The 14767-nt window shown below is 49.9% G+C and overlaps 1 protein-coding gene across 14 annotated transcripts in view; it reads right to left on the bottom strand.

Moving 5' to 3' along the window:
* Window positions 1–14767, bottom strand: part of ARSG (arylsulfatase G) — a 104838-nt gene that overhangs the window by 15078 nt on the left and 74993 nt on the right. For 9 of the 14 annotated variants that reach the window (XM_066386662.1, XM_066386666.1, XM_066386663.1 and 6 more), the window contains 2 exons: window positions 3335–3473; window positions 2057–2158 (listed from right to left, as the gene is read on the bottom strand). In XM_066386662.1, coding sequence (XP_066242759.1) covers window positions 2057–2158; window positions 3335–3473 — 241 coding nt within the window. Of the gene's footprint in view, window positions 1–2056; window positions 2166–3334; window positions 3474–14767 lie in introns of all 14 variants that reach the window. The other 5 variants (XM_066386669.1, XM_066386670.1, XM_066386672.1 and 2 more) reach the window with 1 other exon arrangement.

The following is a 14767-nucleotide window of genomic DNA, read 5'->3' as shown; positions in this document are numbered from 1 at the left end:
ATGTGTCAGGGGCATCTGTCCCCAGAGCATGCTTGACCTATAGTTGGACACAACAAAAAATATTTGATAAATAAACAAATTACATTCTGTAACTGTGTCACTGGGCTTTGGGGCCAGGGCGTGTGCAAGGCCTTTCTTAGATCTTATTTTATCAGATGGGTGCACCCCGGAGTATGCATTGGTTATCTCTAAAAGGGAACCAATGGCATTAGTGTGGATCTCTTCTCCCCTGTCCCCCGCCCCTCCACACACAAACACACTTTTTACTTTTCTGCATTCATGTGAATACTTGTATCAGCTCATCTGCTCCCTGGTGTTGATAATTCCTCAGGGCTACCACAATACAGGTGAAGCGACTGACTCAGGAAGATCCCTGTCCTCTCAGGTGTGAAGCACTTAGAAGAGACATAAGCACTCTGGGTGGGAGAAATGAACTCCCCAGAACAGGAATTGTTAGTAACAGTTTCTCCTCAGGGCTGACCCTGAGGGAACCATGGAAAATGGAAGCAGATACACAGTGTCCTGTTCTGGTAGTGAGGACATTGCACCCAAGTTTGCAAGGGTTCACATGGGAAAACAGCAAGAGGGTGCATTCTAATGTGGACAAACTGTCCTGCTACACACCAAAAAAAATTCTGCAAGGGGCTGATACAGTACATCCACGTTGCCCTGGTAAAAATTCCAGGGGTCCCTCGTGCAAATGTGACCTTGTACCAAGACTCACTTCCTTCGGTCCCCAAACTCTCCCCTAAGTCAGTTGTCACCTCTGAGGCCCTCGATGTTCAACAAGATGATGCAATTTTATTCACAGTGCCGTGGTAGACTACAGGTGTAAACACCATTCTCAAATTAGAAGCACGTGCTTGACGTTGGGTGATGTAACTTGAGAGATGGCTGGGTTATTTGTGCATGTGCAGCCCAGCCTGCAAACACTTGGCCTGACTTTCATGTACCAAGCCAGCCCCATAAAAAGCAGCCCGCCTGGCCCTCTTCCCGGCCAGCCTGACATCACAAGACTCCAGCTCCTTCCTGACTATACAGGGCTGACCCAGAGTCCTGGGGACCCACCGGCTGCCAGGGGCGGTGCCTTCCTATTTCATCAGAGTTGTTTACCCTTCCTCCCCCCTGGGTTTCAGGTTCTCCCCTTTGCCTACCCCATCAGGTCTGGGGGTGCTGATGGGGGCCTGTGACGCTTGCTTTACTCTACTAAGCTGTGTTCTGTGGGGCCAGCACCCATTTGGCTGCTGATGAAGGATCTGTGGAAATAGTAAATGAGTCTGTCAACAGACCAAAACCTCAAGCACAGAAGGTCCCCGTTGTCAGTGAAGACAGGGCAGAATCTTGTCTGAACGAGTGAGGTGTCCCCACTACAGTGACCCATTGCTTTCAGAATGGCAGACTCATAGTCAAGTCCTATGCCAAGGAGATGGCCTCCTGGACCCACCTTAATAAGGAGCTCGGAGAGATGGCGAGATGTCACGTTTACAGCTGCCCTTCTAACAAAGGATGTGCCCGCTGACCCACCTCACTGCAGAGGCAGGAAGAACGTCCATGTCCTCACCTAAGGGTCCATTCTTTCCCACTAGCCTGCTGGTGCCACCCCTCTTCTCCCCCCTTCTCCCCTCCAGGAACGCTGGCATCACACAGCCCCCCCCCTGGACATCTGCCCCACCTCCAAGGATGGAAGCACGGTCTACTCCTCCGTCAGCAGGAGCCAGAGCAGAAGGGAGACGTCGCTGCCACCTTCTCTTCTGCACACACCTCCACGACGCGGCACCAAAGGCCAGGAAACCCACCCAGGCCCTCCTCCCCCAGACAGGAACCCGGACGGCCTGCAAAGACTCCATCGGGCTATTGCTTTAACCAGCACATGGAGTGGCCTGCGGGCAGGTACATGCAGCTAGTCGGCACTTGGACCTCTGGGAGAGCGCCTGGGAGAGGCAGGTGGTGGGTGAGGTCCCTTTTGCTGAGGTCTCTAACCACTCAAACGTCCATGATTTTCTTGCGGGGGTGGAGGGAGGACCCCCAACATGTCAAGGCAGTTTGGGTCTCCTACCTTAACAAGGCAGTGCTGGTGACATTGAAGGGGATTCTGCCAGGCCAGTAGGCCACAGCCGGGACTCGGTGCCCTCCTTCCCAGGTGGTCTGCTTGGCTGGACTTCCCCCTGTGAAAGGAGGGAGGCAGTTGGTTCTTTGGCAGTGGCCGCACAGGTCCTCGCCTCGTCTCCGAGCTCTGGGACAACAGTCCCTTCTCTAAGAGGGACTGTTCTCAGAGAGACTCTCTGAGAACTTCTGATAATTACAACAAAGGTGACTCTTTTCAGTAACCAGCTGTTTTCATTCAACTAGTCGATATCTTTCAATACATGCTTTTGTTTTACTGAACTCAACCTATGCAGTAGTTGTCTTGGTCACTCTTTAGTGAATCGTGTCACTTTATTCTCCTTGTGACACTTTTCACACTCTGCACTCCCTGCTCTATCAACTTGCTTATCGAGCGCCGTCACACCATGAGACTTCATCAGTCCTGCGCACCCAAGACATAGGCACTTCGCATAAACTTGTTAAATAAGTGAATTTGTCTTCCTACTGATCGTAAAGTGATTGTCTGTTTAGGATGAAAAAAAAAAATACAGCTGTTTGGAAAGAGAGAAAGGCGGACAGTTTCCCAGCTGTTTGATTCCGAACACCCAACACTGGTCTGGCATGGAGTTTATTGTTGCAGTTTGCTTTGCTTTGTTTTTCCTTGAATTGATGAGTTGTTACCATGTTGTGGAGACAGCATTAGTAATAGCTGCGACCTCTTGCCTCTCAGGGGGAGGCAAGAACAATCTATGTGCAATCTATGAATTTCCACTTTGGTAACTAAAGGAATTCTTTCTGTAACCACTAAGTCAAAAGTGACCACCAGTATAATGATGACCAGCGGGCTGGAAGAGATGAGGTCATGTTTTATGGAAACATCCTGAATATATGCTGCCTTGAATTAACCATGACCATCCCCACCACTCCCACACACACCCCACCCTCATCCTAGTTGAGCCAAGGATTCCACAATGTTAGCGTGTAGGAAGCCCTGCCAAAGCAAATGTGTATATGGCTCACACACACTGCGGTCATGCAACTTCCCAGCCGGGCTGGTGTGCATATGAAAGCGACGGTGACGAGAAGGAGGGGGCAACAAGACCAAGGATCCTGCCACTCTGCACTCAGACTGAACCTTTGATGTTCCTGGCCTGGCACACCGCACCGGAAATGCTCAGCATTCTTAAGATTTTCTCAGAACCAGCTTTGGAGTCCCCCAAGTGTCGAAGTGAGAAACAAAACACAAAACAACTCCCCTCCTATATACTGTTCACGTTTAGGGGTGTGGTGTCCTCCAAACCAAGTGGAGTTGTGCAGGCTGAACGGGAAGCTCCTTGGCCTGGTCCAGGAGTCTTCAAATACTACATTCTTCCCGGCAACGGCCACACCTGCCACAGATACACACAGAGCCCACTCCCAGTTATTGACGCACATGGAAAGAGAAGCCAGACCCACAGAGAGCATGAAACACACTCCCACGTGGCCTGGGAGTGTGCATGACTTACGCCACCACTTAAGGACAAAGAGCAGAGCAGAAGGAAGTGTCCAAGCTTGCACGTGCTAGGGCTCTGCATTAATCCCACCCCTGGGGGAGCATTTATGTGGAAGCCTGGGGAAAAAGGATAGGTGGGTGAGATACAGAATTGGTTTATTTCTATGTCCATGTGCACAAAATTCAGACAGGTGTGCGTATCCTTCGAGTCCAGATGCTAAGGAAATGTGGAGACATCAGTTCCAAGAAATAAGCTGCTGGTTCTGAGAGTCAGCCAGAAGGCAGGGCAAGTGCCCGCGCTGGGCAGGCGGGGCCCCACTGTCGGCACAGGACTTGGTCTCTGCCTCCGGGATGATCCCAGAACGGTACACTGGCCCCTAATTAATAAATCTGCTAATTGGTCATCACTACTAGGGGCTCTGCTTGTTTGCTACAAGCTTTCAAGTTGCTGTCTTCAGGCAACGGACTTCTCATAAGTCGTTTTTCAGAGAAAAATATTTCAATATGTTCTCCTAATTTCAGCAGCAGGTTGAAAGCCGAAGGGGTTGGATGGAATGCAGCCAGTTACAAAACATGGATCTGTCCACCAAGTGAAACAGTCCACAGGCAAAGATCCAGAGTCAAGGGACAGAGAGAAAAAGGCTGGCTGGGCGAAGCTCCTCAGTGTGTCCACTTGAGGGTCTATCCCCTCTGTGTTGTCAAGACTGGCCAGCTGTTACTGGCTGCACCTTGCACTCTGGCTTTAACAGAGACAGTTATTGATCCCAGCCACGCCCAGAGACCTCGGACTCTAAAGCAATGTATCTTTAAAAGTGACCAGTGTAGGTAAGCAATTATAAAAACTATACCCTTCACAGCGTGGACCTTGTCTTACTTTGAATTCCAGTATCTCAGTTGGCACTTCTGGGGGTGGACAAAGTTTAAAAATCACGCTAGCATTCTCCTGGGTGCCCAGGGTTGCGAGTCTCATGATCAGGATGACAGTGCTTGTTGTGGTTCATCCGCACCAGCAAAGGCCAAGTCCCAGGACAGCAGCCTCCGGTCCACCAGAACGCCTCAGGGATACATGCTCCTACTCACAGCTACTCATTTCCAGTTAAACACAGTAACAACAGTAATGACATTACCTCCTATTTATTGAGCCTAAGGGTCAAGGCAAGCACTCCCACACATAACACTGGGGGCTAACCTACATTATCTCATTTAATCCTTATGACAATCTTGCGAGCCAGGTGCTCATTAGACCCATTTTTCAGATGAAGAAACTGAAAAGGGCCCTGGCCGGTGGCTCAGTGGAGAGTGTCGGCCTGGAATACGGGCATTTTGGGTTTGATTCCTGGTCAGGGCACACAGGAGAAACAACCATCTGCTTCTCCTCCCTCCCCCACTTCACTCCCTCTTCCCCCTCCACAGCCTGTGGTTCAACTGGTTTAAGCACGGCTGCAGGCACTGAGGGTAGCGCCTTTGGAGAGTATCAGCCTTAGGTGCTAAAAATTGCTTGGTACTCGAGCATCTGCCCCAGACAGGGTTGATGGGTGGATCCCGGTTGGGCTGCATGTGAGAGTCTATCTCACTATCTCCCATCCTCTCAAATAAAAAAAAAAGAAAAGAAAAAAAGCTAAAAAGCTCAGAGAGGTTAAGTAATCTGTCCAAGCTTATACTGATAGCAAATGCTAGAGCCAGGATTTGAATCCAGGTCTAACTACACAGCTAACACTCTCACCCATTAGGTCTTCTAGGACAGTGGTTCCCGCCCATCCCTGAATGCTTATTAGAATCACTAGGGGAGCATTAAAGAAATACCTATGCCAAGGTCCCTTTCCTAGAAATCATGATTTAACTGGCCGGGAATGCGCTCCTGGTGCCTTATGGTGAAGAGCACCTATTCCTAAAGGAGGGCAAGGGCAAGATCAGAAAGTGGCCATCATGCCTTTCAAAATTAAAGGTGGCTTGCTTAAAGGCTTTAATCACTGTAAAAAAATAAATAAATAAAATAGAAGACTGGATAAAGAAGATGTGGCACATATACACTATGGTATACTACTCAGCCATAAGAAATGATGACATCGGATCATTTACAGCAAAATGGTGAGATTTTGATAATATTATACGGAGTGAAATAAGTAAATCAGAAAAAACCAAGAACTGCATGATTCCATACATTGGTGGGACATAAAAAACGAGACTAAGAGACATGAACAAGAGTGTGGTAGTTATGGGGGGGGGGGGGGAGGGAAGGAGGGAGAGGGGGAGGGGCACAAAGAAAACTAGATAGAAGGTGACAGAGGACAATCTGACTTTGGGTGATGGGTATGCAACGTAATTGAATGACAAGATAACCTGGACATGTTTTCTTTGAATATATGTACCCTGATTTATTGAGGTCACCCCATTAAAATTAATAAAAATTTATTTATAAAAAAAAATTAAAGGTGGCTTAGTGCTTTTTTTTTTTTTAATTTAGTGGGAGGTGGGGAGGCAGAGAGACAGACTCCTACACTGCATGTGCCTCAACCAGGATTCACCAGGCAAGCCCTCTATGGGGAGATGCTCTGCCCATCTGGGGTGTTGCTCAGCAACTGAGCTATTTTAGTGCCTAAGGCAAGGCTATGAAGCCATCCTCAGTGCCCAGGGCCGACTTGCTTGAACCATTTGAGCCATGGCTGCATGGGGAAAGAGAGAGAGGGAAAGAGAGAAAAGGGGAAGGAGAGGGGTAGAGAAGCAGATGGTTGCTTCTCCTGTGTGCCCTGACCGGGAATCAAACATGGAACTTCCACATGCCTGCCAATGCTCTACCACTGAGCTAACCAGCTAGGACCAGCTTAGTGCTTTTAATCATGGGTTTTTATATTGTCCACACCTTTACACCTTTAAGACACAGGACCATAAATATGAATCTATAAGTTATAATAAGAACAACATCTAGGTCCATAGATTAAATGTCTATGTACTTTTTGATTCCCAAAGCTACTTTGTTGGTTTAGATAAACCATCAGAGTTTGATCAGTGGCCCTGGCACATGAAAAGCCTTAGCTGGATGTGGCTTTCTGTTGAGGAAAGCATGCCCTATGGCCATGAGAATGCATTTCAATGCACTTGCGGTTAGTTATGACTCTAATTAAGGCACAATCTCTTACTTAAAGCAATAAATATTTAGCCTCAGCAACCAAAGTATAAACAGAACCATGATTCATGAGTGTGATTCCTTGTTTTTCCCTGGCTACGGAAGTGAAGCGGCTTCCCCGATGCGTGGGGACAGGGCAGGCGAGGAAGCCTCCCGTGGCCTGTGCTGAGGAAGAGCAGTCTCTCCCGGAAAGGACACAAGTGCCACATTGCACGGAGTCAGAGAGATGGCGTCCGCAACTTTTCAGTGTGGGAGAACCACTAGGAGAACCCAGAGGTTCTGATTTACTAAGTCCAGGGTGGAACTGTGATTCTAGGTGATTCTAGGTGGTCAGAGGGCCAGTTTAGCAAGGTAAGGAGGGGGTGTCTTTGGAACCAGGCAGACCTCGGGACTAGCTTCAGGGCCACCCTTTCTCACTGTGTGACCTTAGGCGGAATTCTTTTTTTTTTTTTTCTTGTGACAGAGATAGAGGGAAAGACAGAGAGAGGGACAGATAGGGACAGACAGGAAGGGAGAGAGATATGAAGCACCACTTCGTTGCAGCACCTTAGTTGTTCAATGATTGCTTTCTCATATGTTTCTTGATGGGGGACTACAGCAGAGCGAGTGACCCCTTACCAAGCCAACAACCTTGGGCTTTAAGCCAGTGACCTTTGAATTATATAAATGATCCTGAGCTTGAGCTGGCATGTCCATGCTCAAGCCAATGAGTCTGCGCTCTATCCCGGAGACCTCAGGGTTTTGAACTGGCAACTTCAGCATTCCAGGCCGATGCTCTATCCACTGCACTGCCACTGGTCTGGAAAAAGCCAGCAACCTTGGGCTCAAGTCAGCAACCTTGGGCTCAAGCCAGCAACCATGGGGTCATGTCTATGATCCCGCACTTGGGGAGGAATTCTTTTTTTTTTTTAAAGAGACAGAGAGAGAGAGTCAGAGAGAGGGATAGGTAGGGACAGACAGACAGGAATGGAGAGAGATGAGAAGCATCAATTATCAGTTTTTCGTTGCGACACCTTAGTTGTTCATTGATTGCTTTCTCCTATGTGCCTTAACTGTGGGCCTTCAGCAGACCGAGTAACTCCTTGCTCGAGCCAGCGACCTTGGGTCCAAGCTGGTGAGCTTTGCTCAAACCAGATGAGCCCATGCTCAAGCTGGTGATCTTGGGGTCTCGAACATGGGTCTTTCACATCCCAGTCTGACACTCTATCCACTGTGCTACCACCTGGTCAGGCGGGGAGAAATTCTTAACCTCTGTCAAACTCAATCTTCTTGGCCACCAAGTGGGGAAAATGACTGTACTCATCTCATGGGGTTGTGGGGAAAGTCACAGGAGAGAATATATATGAAGTTTGAAGCGAGGTCCTTTGGCATCGTGTCTGCCACAGAGGTGCCAAGCAAATGCCATCCAAAAAGAAACCAAAGCTGGCCTATGGACAGAGACGAGCAGATGTTGCAACCTGTCAGCTCATGCGCTGAACTTAGTGCTCTGACATTTGCTCTGGCGTGGGTGGGTTGTTTTTATTTTGTTTTGTTTTGTTTTTAAACACTTCAAAGGCCATTAGGACCCTGTCTCCAGTTTACTGGATCCCCGACACAGCCCAAAGGGATGACACGGATATGTGTTCATTTCTGTCACTGGCCCAGCCCACAGAGGTGTCCGTGTTTGTGACTCGGGTAGGAGAACATGCCTGTTCTGAGAAGTATACACGCTATAACCTTCTGGAGCAGCAGGCTTCCTTTCTAAATATAAATACTTGCCCTTGCCAAGGATGCCCGTAGTGTACTGGTTTTCTAGAAACAAAGGGCAGCCAAGCTGATGCTGGGACAAGTGACTCTGGCTGGCCTGAAGTGGCCTCAAGCGTGATGGCGGCAACATAACACACCTGGTGGCCAAAGGCCCAAAAGACACATAATTCGACCTCCGCTGGGTCCCCACCAGCTGGCCCTGTCCCCAACTAGGGCCAACAGCCAACATGCCTTGAGCCCTGCTCCCTCCCCTACCTCACCTCTGACCTTTCTTTACCCCTCCCCCTCCCCCACGCTGGACAAGAGGCCCAGGATGCCAGCCCCATTCCTAGTGGGAAAGGTTATGCAACAACCTGATAGCATCAAATTACAAACAACCAAGGTCTCCTAGAAGGCAAGGATGCCAAATTCAACAGAATGTTTCCTCATCACCCAGGGGGAGGAAGGAACAGTTCTGCTCTTCAAATAAAACAACAACAAAAAAAAGAGTTTCCAGACAGAAGAGCAACCGGTTAGGGGACAAACAAGGTGCTGGTTCTGTTCTGTGTAGGAAACAGGTCTGCAGTGGCAAAGACAGGGACAGCTGTTCTGAGCCAGCCCTGAGCTGGGACCGTGGCCTTGAAGTCAGTAGTGGGCAGGCAGCTCATGTCCTCTTTGGCCGCAGACAGGGCCACTCTGGATTGGCCCCTGCCCTCTAGCTCGGCTTCTCCTCACCCCTGCAGGGCACAAGCCAAGCCCTCACTACTGCACGGGGTGAAAAGATGACTTCCAGGAGACGCTGCCTCATCCCATCAGCTGAGCAAGGCGGCTTGGCCAGGAAAGGAAAGGGAAGACGGGGGGGGGGGGGGGGGGGGGGGGGCTGAGAACAGGGGAGGCGGTGTGTGGCCTGACTAGCGGGCTGGCTGCAGGGAGGAAGAAGCAGGGCTTTGAGTACTGTTTGTCCTGCTCCACTGCAAAAACACTGACTGTCTTCTCTCTTTCATCTGCTCTCGAGACTGGCCCCCTTACAGCAGGATGTGCAGGCATCCCACCAATGAGGAACCTGAGTGAGGAGGAGCAAATGGTCTAGTAGGACCACCAGCTCACCTCCTGACCTGAGCCCCTGGCTATACCTCTTCCACACAGGGCTTTGTCTGGTTTCCCAGAGCCCTCAGCAACTTTCCGGGCAGAGAGGTGGAGGAAGGGTACAAAACAGTTGACAGCAAGCTGGTCTGGAGAGTGAAGAAAACGGAAGTATTTACCCCTCGGCAAAGTTTGCCTTCAGGATATCCTGAGAAAAGAGGAAAACAGATCTAGCCCAGTGCCATCATGATTCACGGGCTCTGCCTGTCACTCCGACAGCACATCAAGCTGCAAGATGTGGGCAAGCACTTGCCCCAAAAGAAGCGCTCTCCTGAGATAGCTGACATCAGCTTCTAAGCAAAGTTTTCCATGTAATCCATGTCTAAGAAAGGTATCCATGTATTATTTACATAGGAAAACCTCTTTCAGGGTGTTTTCTGGTTCTCTTCAATTCTTCCATTTGTGGGGTACCTCCACTTTGTTTCAGCCGGGAGTGAAGAGATGGAATTTTGTGGGGTCAGTGAAGGCCAAACACAAAGCTGAGCGCCTCACAGGCAATAGCCCGGTGGGCCCTCCCAGTGGTTCGGTGACATGGGTCGACCACCCACATCACAGAGGAGAAGACGGGCTGACAGGGAGCAGCGGCCCACAGGTGCCGGTTCCTAGGCTGAGCATGATGCCGGCCCGACCGGGGCCCCCAGGGCCGTCGACTCTGTCCACCTCTGCAGTCTGCTTCCCACGGGCTGACAGGGAGCAGCGGCCCACAGGTGCCGGTTCCTAGGCTGAGCACGAACAGCGGCCCACAGGTGCCGGTTCCTAGCTGAGCACGGATGCCGGCCGACCGGGGCCTCCAGGGCCGTCGACTCTGTCCACCTCTGCAGTCTGCTTCCCACGGGCTGACAGGGATTCAGACAGTCACAGGGGCTAACGACATTTCCCTTGACCACCACGGGGTCCAGAGAAGCGAAGCAGGTTTTTCAGACAGCTAAGCAGCCAGTCAGGTAGAACAGGGTGCGAGTAATAACAATGATGTGGGAGAAGAATGAGCCAGTGAGGGCCAAACAATGTGACCTCCTGGATCAATGGCTGGCCTTGAAAAAAGCTCTCTACCCTGCCTGGCCTCAGTTTCCTCATTTGACCAACAGGGTGGCTGGATTAAGATTACTGAGGTGTCCTGCAACCCTGGCATCCTTTGAATAGGCGGATATTCCCAGAGACCCTGTCGCTTGGTTCTCTCATTCATCACAAGGCTTAGTGGAAGCTCAGTGTCGTTGCTACTCCTCTCACTGACATTAGAGTGGTCTTTAAATAACTGAGCAGTGTGCCAGGAGGAGTGGGCGATGTGGAGTAAGTGTTCAACACGTACAGTGCATAGGTTTGCTCTCAGGGTGATGAACACGTTAGGGTCTCGGCAGAGGTGACAGTCGCACAACCCCGGGAATGAATGTGCTAAGTGCCTCTGAATTGTAAGGGTTAGAATGGTTAATTTTATGTTAGGCGAATCTCATCTCCATTTTCAAAACTGAATAATGTCACTCTCACTCTTTTTTTTTTTTTTTTTTGTATTTTTCTGAAGCTGGAAATGGGGAGGCAGTCAGACAGACTCCTGCATGTACCCTACCGGGATCCACCTGGCACACCCACCAGGGGGCGATGCTCTGCCCATCCGGGGCATTGCTCTGTCACGACCAGAGCCACTCTAGCGCCTGGGGCAGAGGCCAAGGAGCCATCCCCAGCGCCCGGGCCATCTTTTGCTCCAATGGAGCCTTGGCTGCAGGAGGGGAAGAGAGAGGCAGAGAGGAAGGAGAGGGGGAGGGCAGAGAGGCAGATGGGCGCCTCTCCTGTGTGCCCTGGCCGGGAATCGAACCCGGGACTTCCGCACGCCAGGCCAACACTCTACCACTGAGCCAACCGGCCAGGGCCTCACTCTCACTCTTAAAATCCTTACACAACGCCATATTCCTTTAGCATGAAGGTCAAAAGTATTTGCCTGAAAGAAAAGATCTCCAAACTTTGGCCCCGGCCTTGTCTCTCTCTACTCCCACAAGCTCCAGACACAGACAGCTGGATGGCTCCTACTCTCTGCCCTCCCCACCCCTCCCCAGGCAGCCGAAAGCCCTTTCCCTCACAAATCCCCGGCTGTCTCCTACTCATTCTCCAAAACTAACCATGTAGGGAAGCCTTCCTGTTCCCCCTCCCAGGAGCTGAGCGGCCCTTGTGCTCCCTGCTGTCATGGAGTCCTTGCCCTATAGTATATAGCATAACAACCTGCTTATGCATCCACTCCCAGTACTGTCCAGCAGGAATTTCTGCCCTGATGCAAATGATTTAGATTCTCACTAACCAATATGGTAGCCACCAAGCCACCTGTGGCAAAGGTGACTAAGGAACTGAATTTTAATTTAATTTGAATGTGTGGCTACTGCCAGTGTAGCTCTAGACTGGTGGTTCTCAGATTTTAACCCACATCAAAATCAGCTGAAGGACTTGTTAAAACACAGATTTCTGGGCCCCCTCCCAAGAGTTTCTGATTCAGGAGGTCTGGGGTAAGGCCCTAGAATTTGCATTGCTAACAAGTTCTCATATGGTGCTAATGCTACTGGTCCTGAGACCTTACCTTGATAACTGCTGGTTTACCTCCGCAAGTTCACAACCTGGGTGACTCAATATGGTCTAGATGTGGACAGTCTATATTGGTGCTTCTCCAAGTGTGGTCCCTGGACGAGATGCATCAGCGTCACATAGGAGCTCCTTGGAAATGTAACATCTCCATCGCCACCACAGACCACTGAGTCAGAACTACATCTTAGCAGGATCCTCAAGGAACTGTCTGCACATTAAAGTCTAAGAAACACTGCTCTATACTGTCATTCCCCCCCCCTTTTTTGTGACAGAGACAGAGAGAGACAGAGAGAGAAACAAATAGGGACAGACAGCCAGGAAGGGAGGGAGATGAGAAGCATCAATTCTTTGTTGTGGCACCTTAGTTGCTCATTGGCTGCTTTCTCATATGTGCCTTGACTGTGGGGCTACAGCAGACTGAGTGAGCCTTTGCTCAAGCCTGTGATCTTGGGTCCAAGCTGGTGAGCCTTGCTCAAACCAGATGAGCCTGCGCTCAAGCTGGCGACCTCGGGGTCTCGAACCTGCGTCCTCTGCATCTCTGTCTGACACTCTATCCACTGTACCACTGCCTGGTCAAGCATACTGTTATTCCTTAAAGTCAGAGGCTTAGTTGATCTTTGTCTCCTCAGCACTGAGTGTCTGGCCCATGGTAGGTACCAAACAAATGGCAGGAAAAGAGGTAGAAGATGCTCAGCTAGCAAATGTGTTTCTCCTAGTTTAAGGTTCTTCCCTCAGGAGTGGGCCCAGTCCACATCTTAAGCTGCATTCACTATTTCAACACTGCCTGCTATGATGGGGAAAGACAAGATGAGGCAGGTCCTCTGACAGAAGATCAGAGGTCAATCCTTGGGGGACAGAGAGCTCCTCACAGAGAAGCCACTTACTGATAGGCCCTATCCCCTCATCCTTGGTCTCCATGCCTTCTGCATTTTCACCCTTGAGAGTTCTGGTTGCGGGCTCTTCCGGGCTTCTCCACTGAGCACTGAAGATGGGAGCCTGGCCAGAGTGTGTGTCCCAGGCACAGAGAGCAGGAACTGTAACCAACAGTGCAAACAAGCACGGCCAGCTTACACCACTTCCCTAGGCTGTTGCTGCAGGTATCAGACACATTTCCACCCACCTCCAGTCCTGGCATCTTTCCTGGCCCAGCTCTCCAGGAACCAGAACTAAATCACAGCGTCCTGGAACTGAAGAGAACCAAAGAGCACAACAGAGAGAGGAAACACCAGCCCTGAAAGGCCAAGCACCTGCCCACTGAGCAGGGGAGGGGACGCGATACCAGTTCTCTGCCTCCTGACCCAACTCTCCTGACACAAGACATGGCCACAGTCCTGGAAGCCACGCACCTGTAAAGTTCTTGAGGGACCTGGGCTGGAGCCAAGAAACACCAGGTCCAAGTTGACAGAACGCATGATCAGCACGTCCATCTTGCCGCCAGCCACGAGCGGCACAGAGGTTCCGGTTCTAGGGCACTACAGGTATTCTGCCAGGCTAAAATGAAAGGGACTTTGTGTCCTTTAACCTATGGCAGGGGTCACAGCTCAGGATTGAGCTGGACAGCAGGAAAACTCAGACCTAGGGGGTAAACTCACCAAGCCCACCTCTGAACTCCTTGGATACAGGCATCTTCTAAACAAATCTATTTGAACCATTCCGGATTTAAATAATACCAGTTCATTGTGTGGGGGGGGGAGAGAAACACACTTAAACTCTTCCTCTGCTACCCAGATGTAATTACTGCTAATCTTTTGTTACCTTTTATTGCCTCTTTTAACAATTTCCTGGGACTATCTACACTTACTTTTATATAATAATGTTATCATTTACATATTGTTTTGTAACCTGTTTTATTCACTGAAAAGTATTTAATGTAAAGTTTCCAGGTCAATGATATGCAGAATTTTAGTGGTTCTTTCGTATTTCTTTAAATGGATGTACATGTATCATAATTTTTTTACCACTCCCCTATTGCTGGACACTTGAGTTAATATCCAACTATTTTTTTTAAACCTACTGCAATCAGCATCAGTTTACATACATCATTGTACAGTTGGTATTTATTTTTTTTATTATTAAGTAAGAGGCAGGGAGGCAGAGACAGACTCCTGCAGGTGCCCCGACTGGAATCCATCTGACAAGCCCCCTACCAGGCAATGCTCTGCTCATCTGGGGTTGCTGTTCAGTTGCTTGGTAACCAAGCTATTTTAGTGCCTGAGGCGAGGCCATGGAGCCATCCTCAGCACCCGGGGTCAACTTGCTCATTCGAGCCATGGCTGCAGGAGAAGACGAGAGAGAGAAAGAGAGAGAGAGAGAGAGAGAGAGAGAGAGATGGAGAAGCAGATGGTCACTTCTCCTATGTGCCCTGACCGGAAATCAAACCCAGGACTTCCACATGCCGGCTGACGCTCCACCACTGAGCCAACCGGACAGGGCGGTATTTATTTCTTTAGGACAAATTCTAAGAGGAGAATCTGAAGCATCAACAGGCATGTGCCCCTTTCAGGGTTTGGTCCGTATGACCAAACTCCCCAGCATGGCTGCTCTCTCAAAGGCCCTTGTAAGGAAAAAATCTCCAGAGCAGATGGATGCTCGGCTGGGAGCTGAAGGACATTGAACTAGAGAAGGGCAGTATGGTA

This window comes from Saccopteryx leptura, chromosome 5 (genome assembly GCF_036850995.1).
Source record: "Saccopteryx leptura isolate mSacLep1 chromosome 5, mSacLep1_pri_phased_curated, whole genome shotgun sequence".
In the NCBI taxonomy this organism is placed as follows: Eukaryota; Metazoa; Chordata; class Mammalia; order Chiroptera; family Emballonuridae; genus Saccopteryx; species Saccopteryx leptura.
The sequence above is the reverse complement of the archived record's forward strand: the minus strand, read 5'-3'. Positions and strand labels throughout refer to the sequence as shown.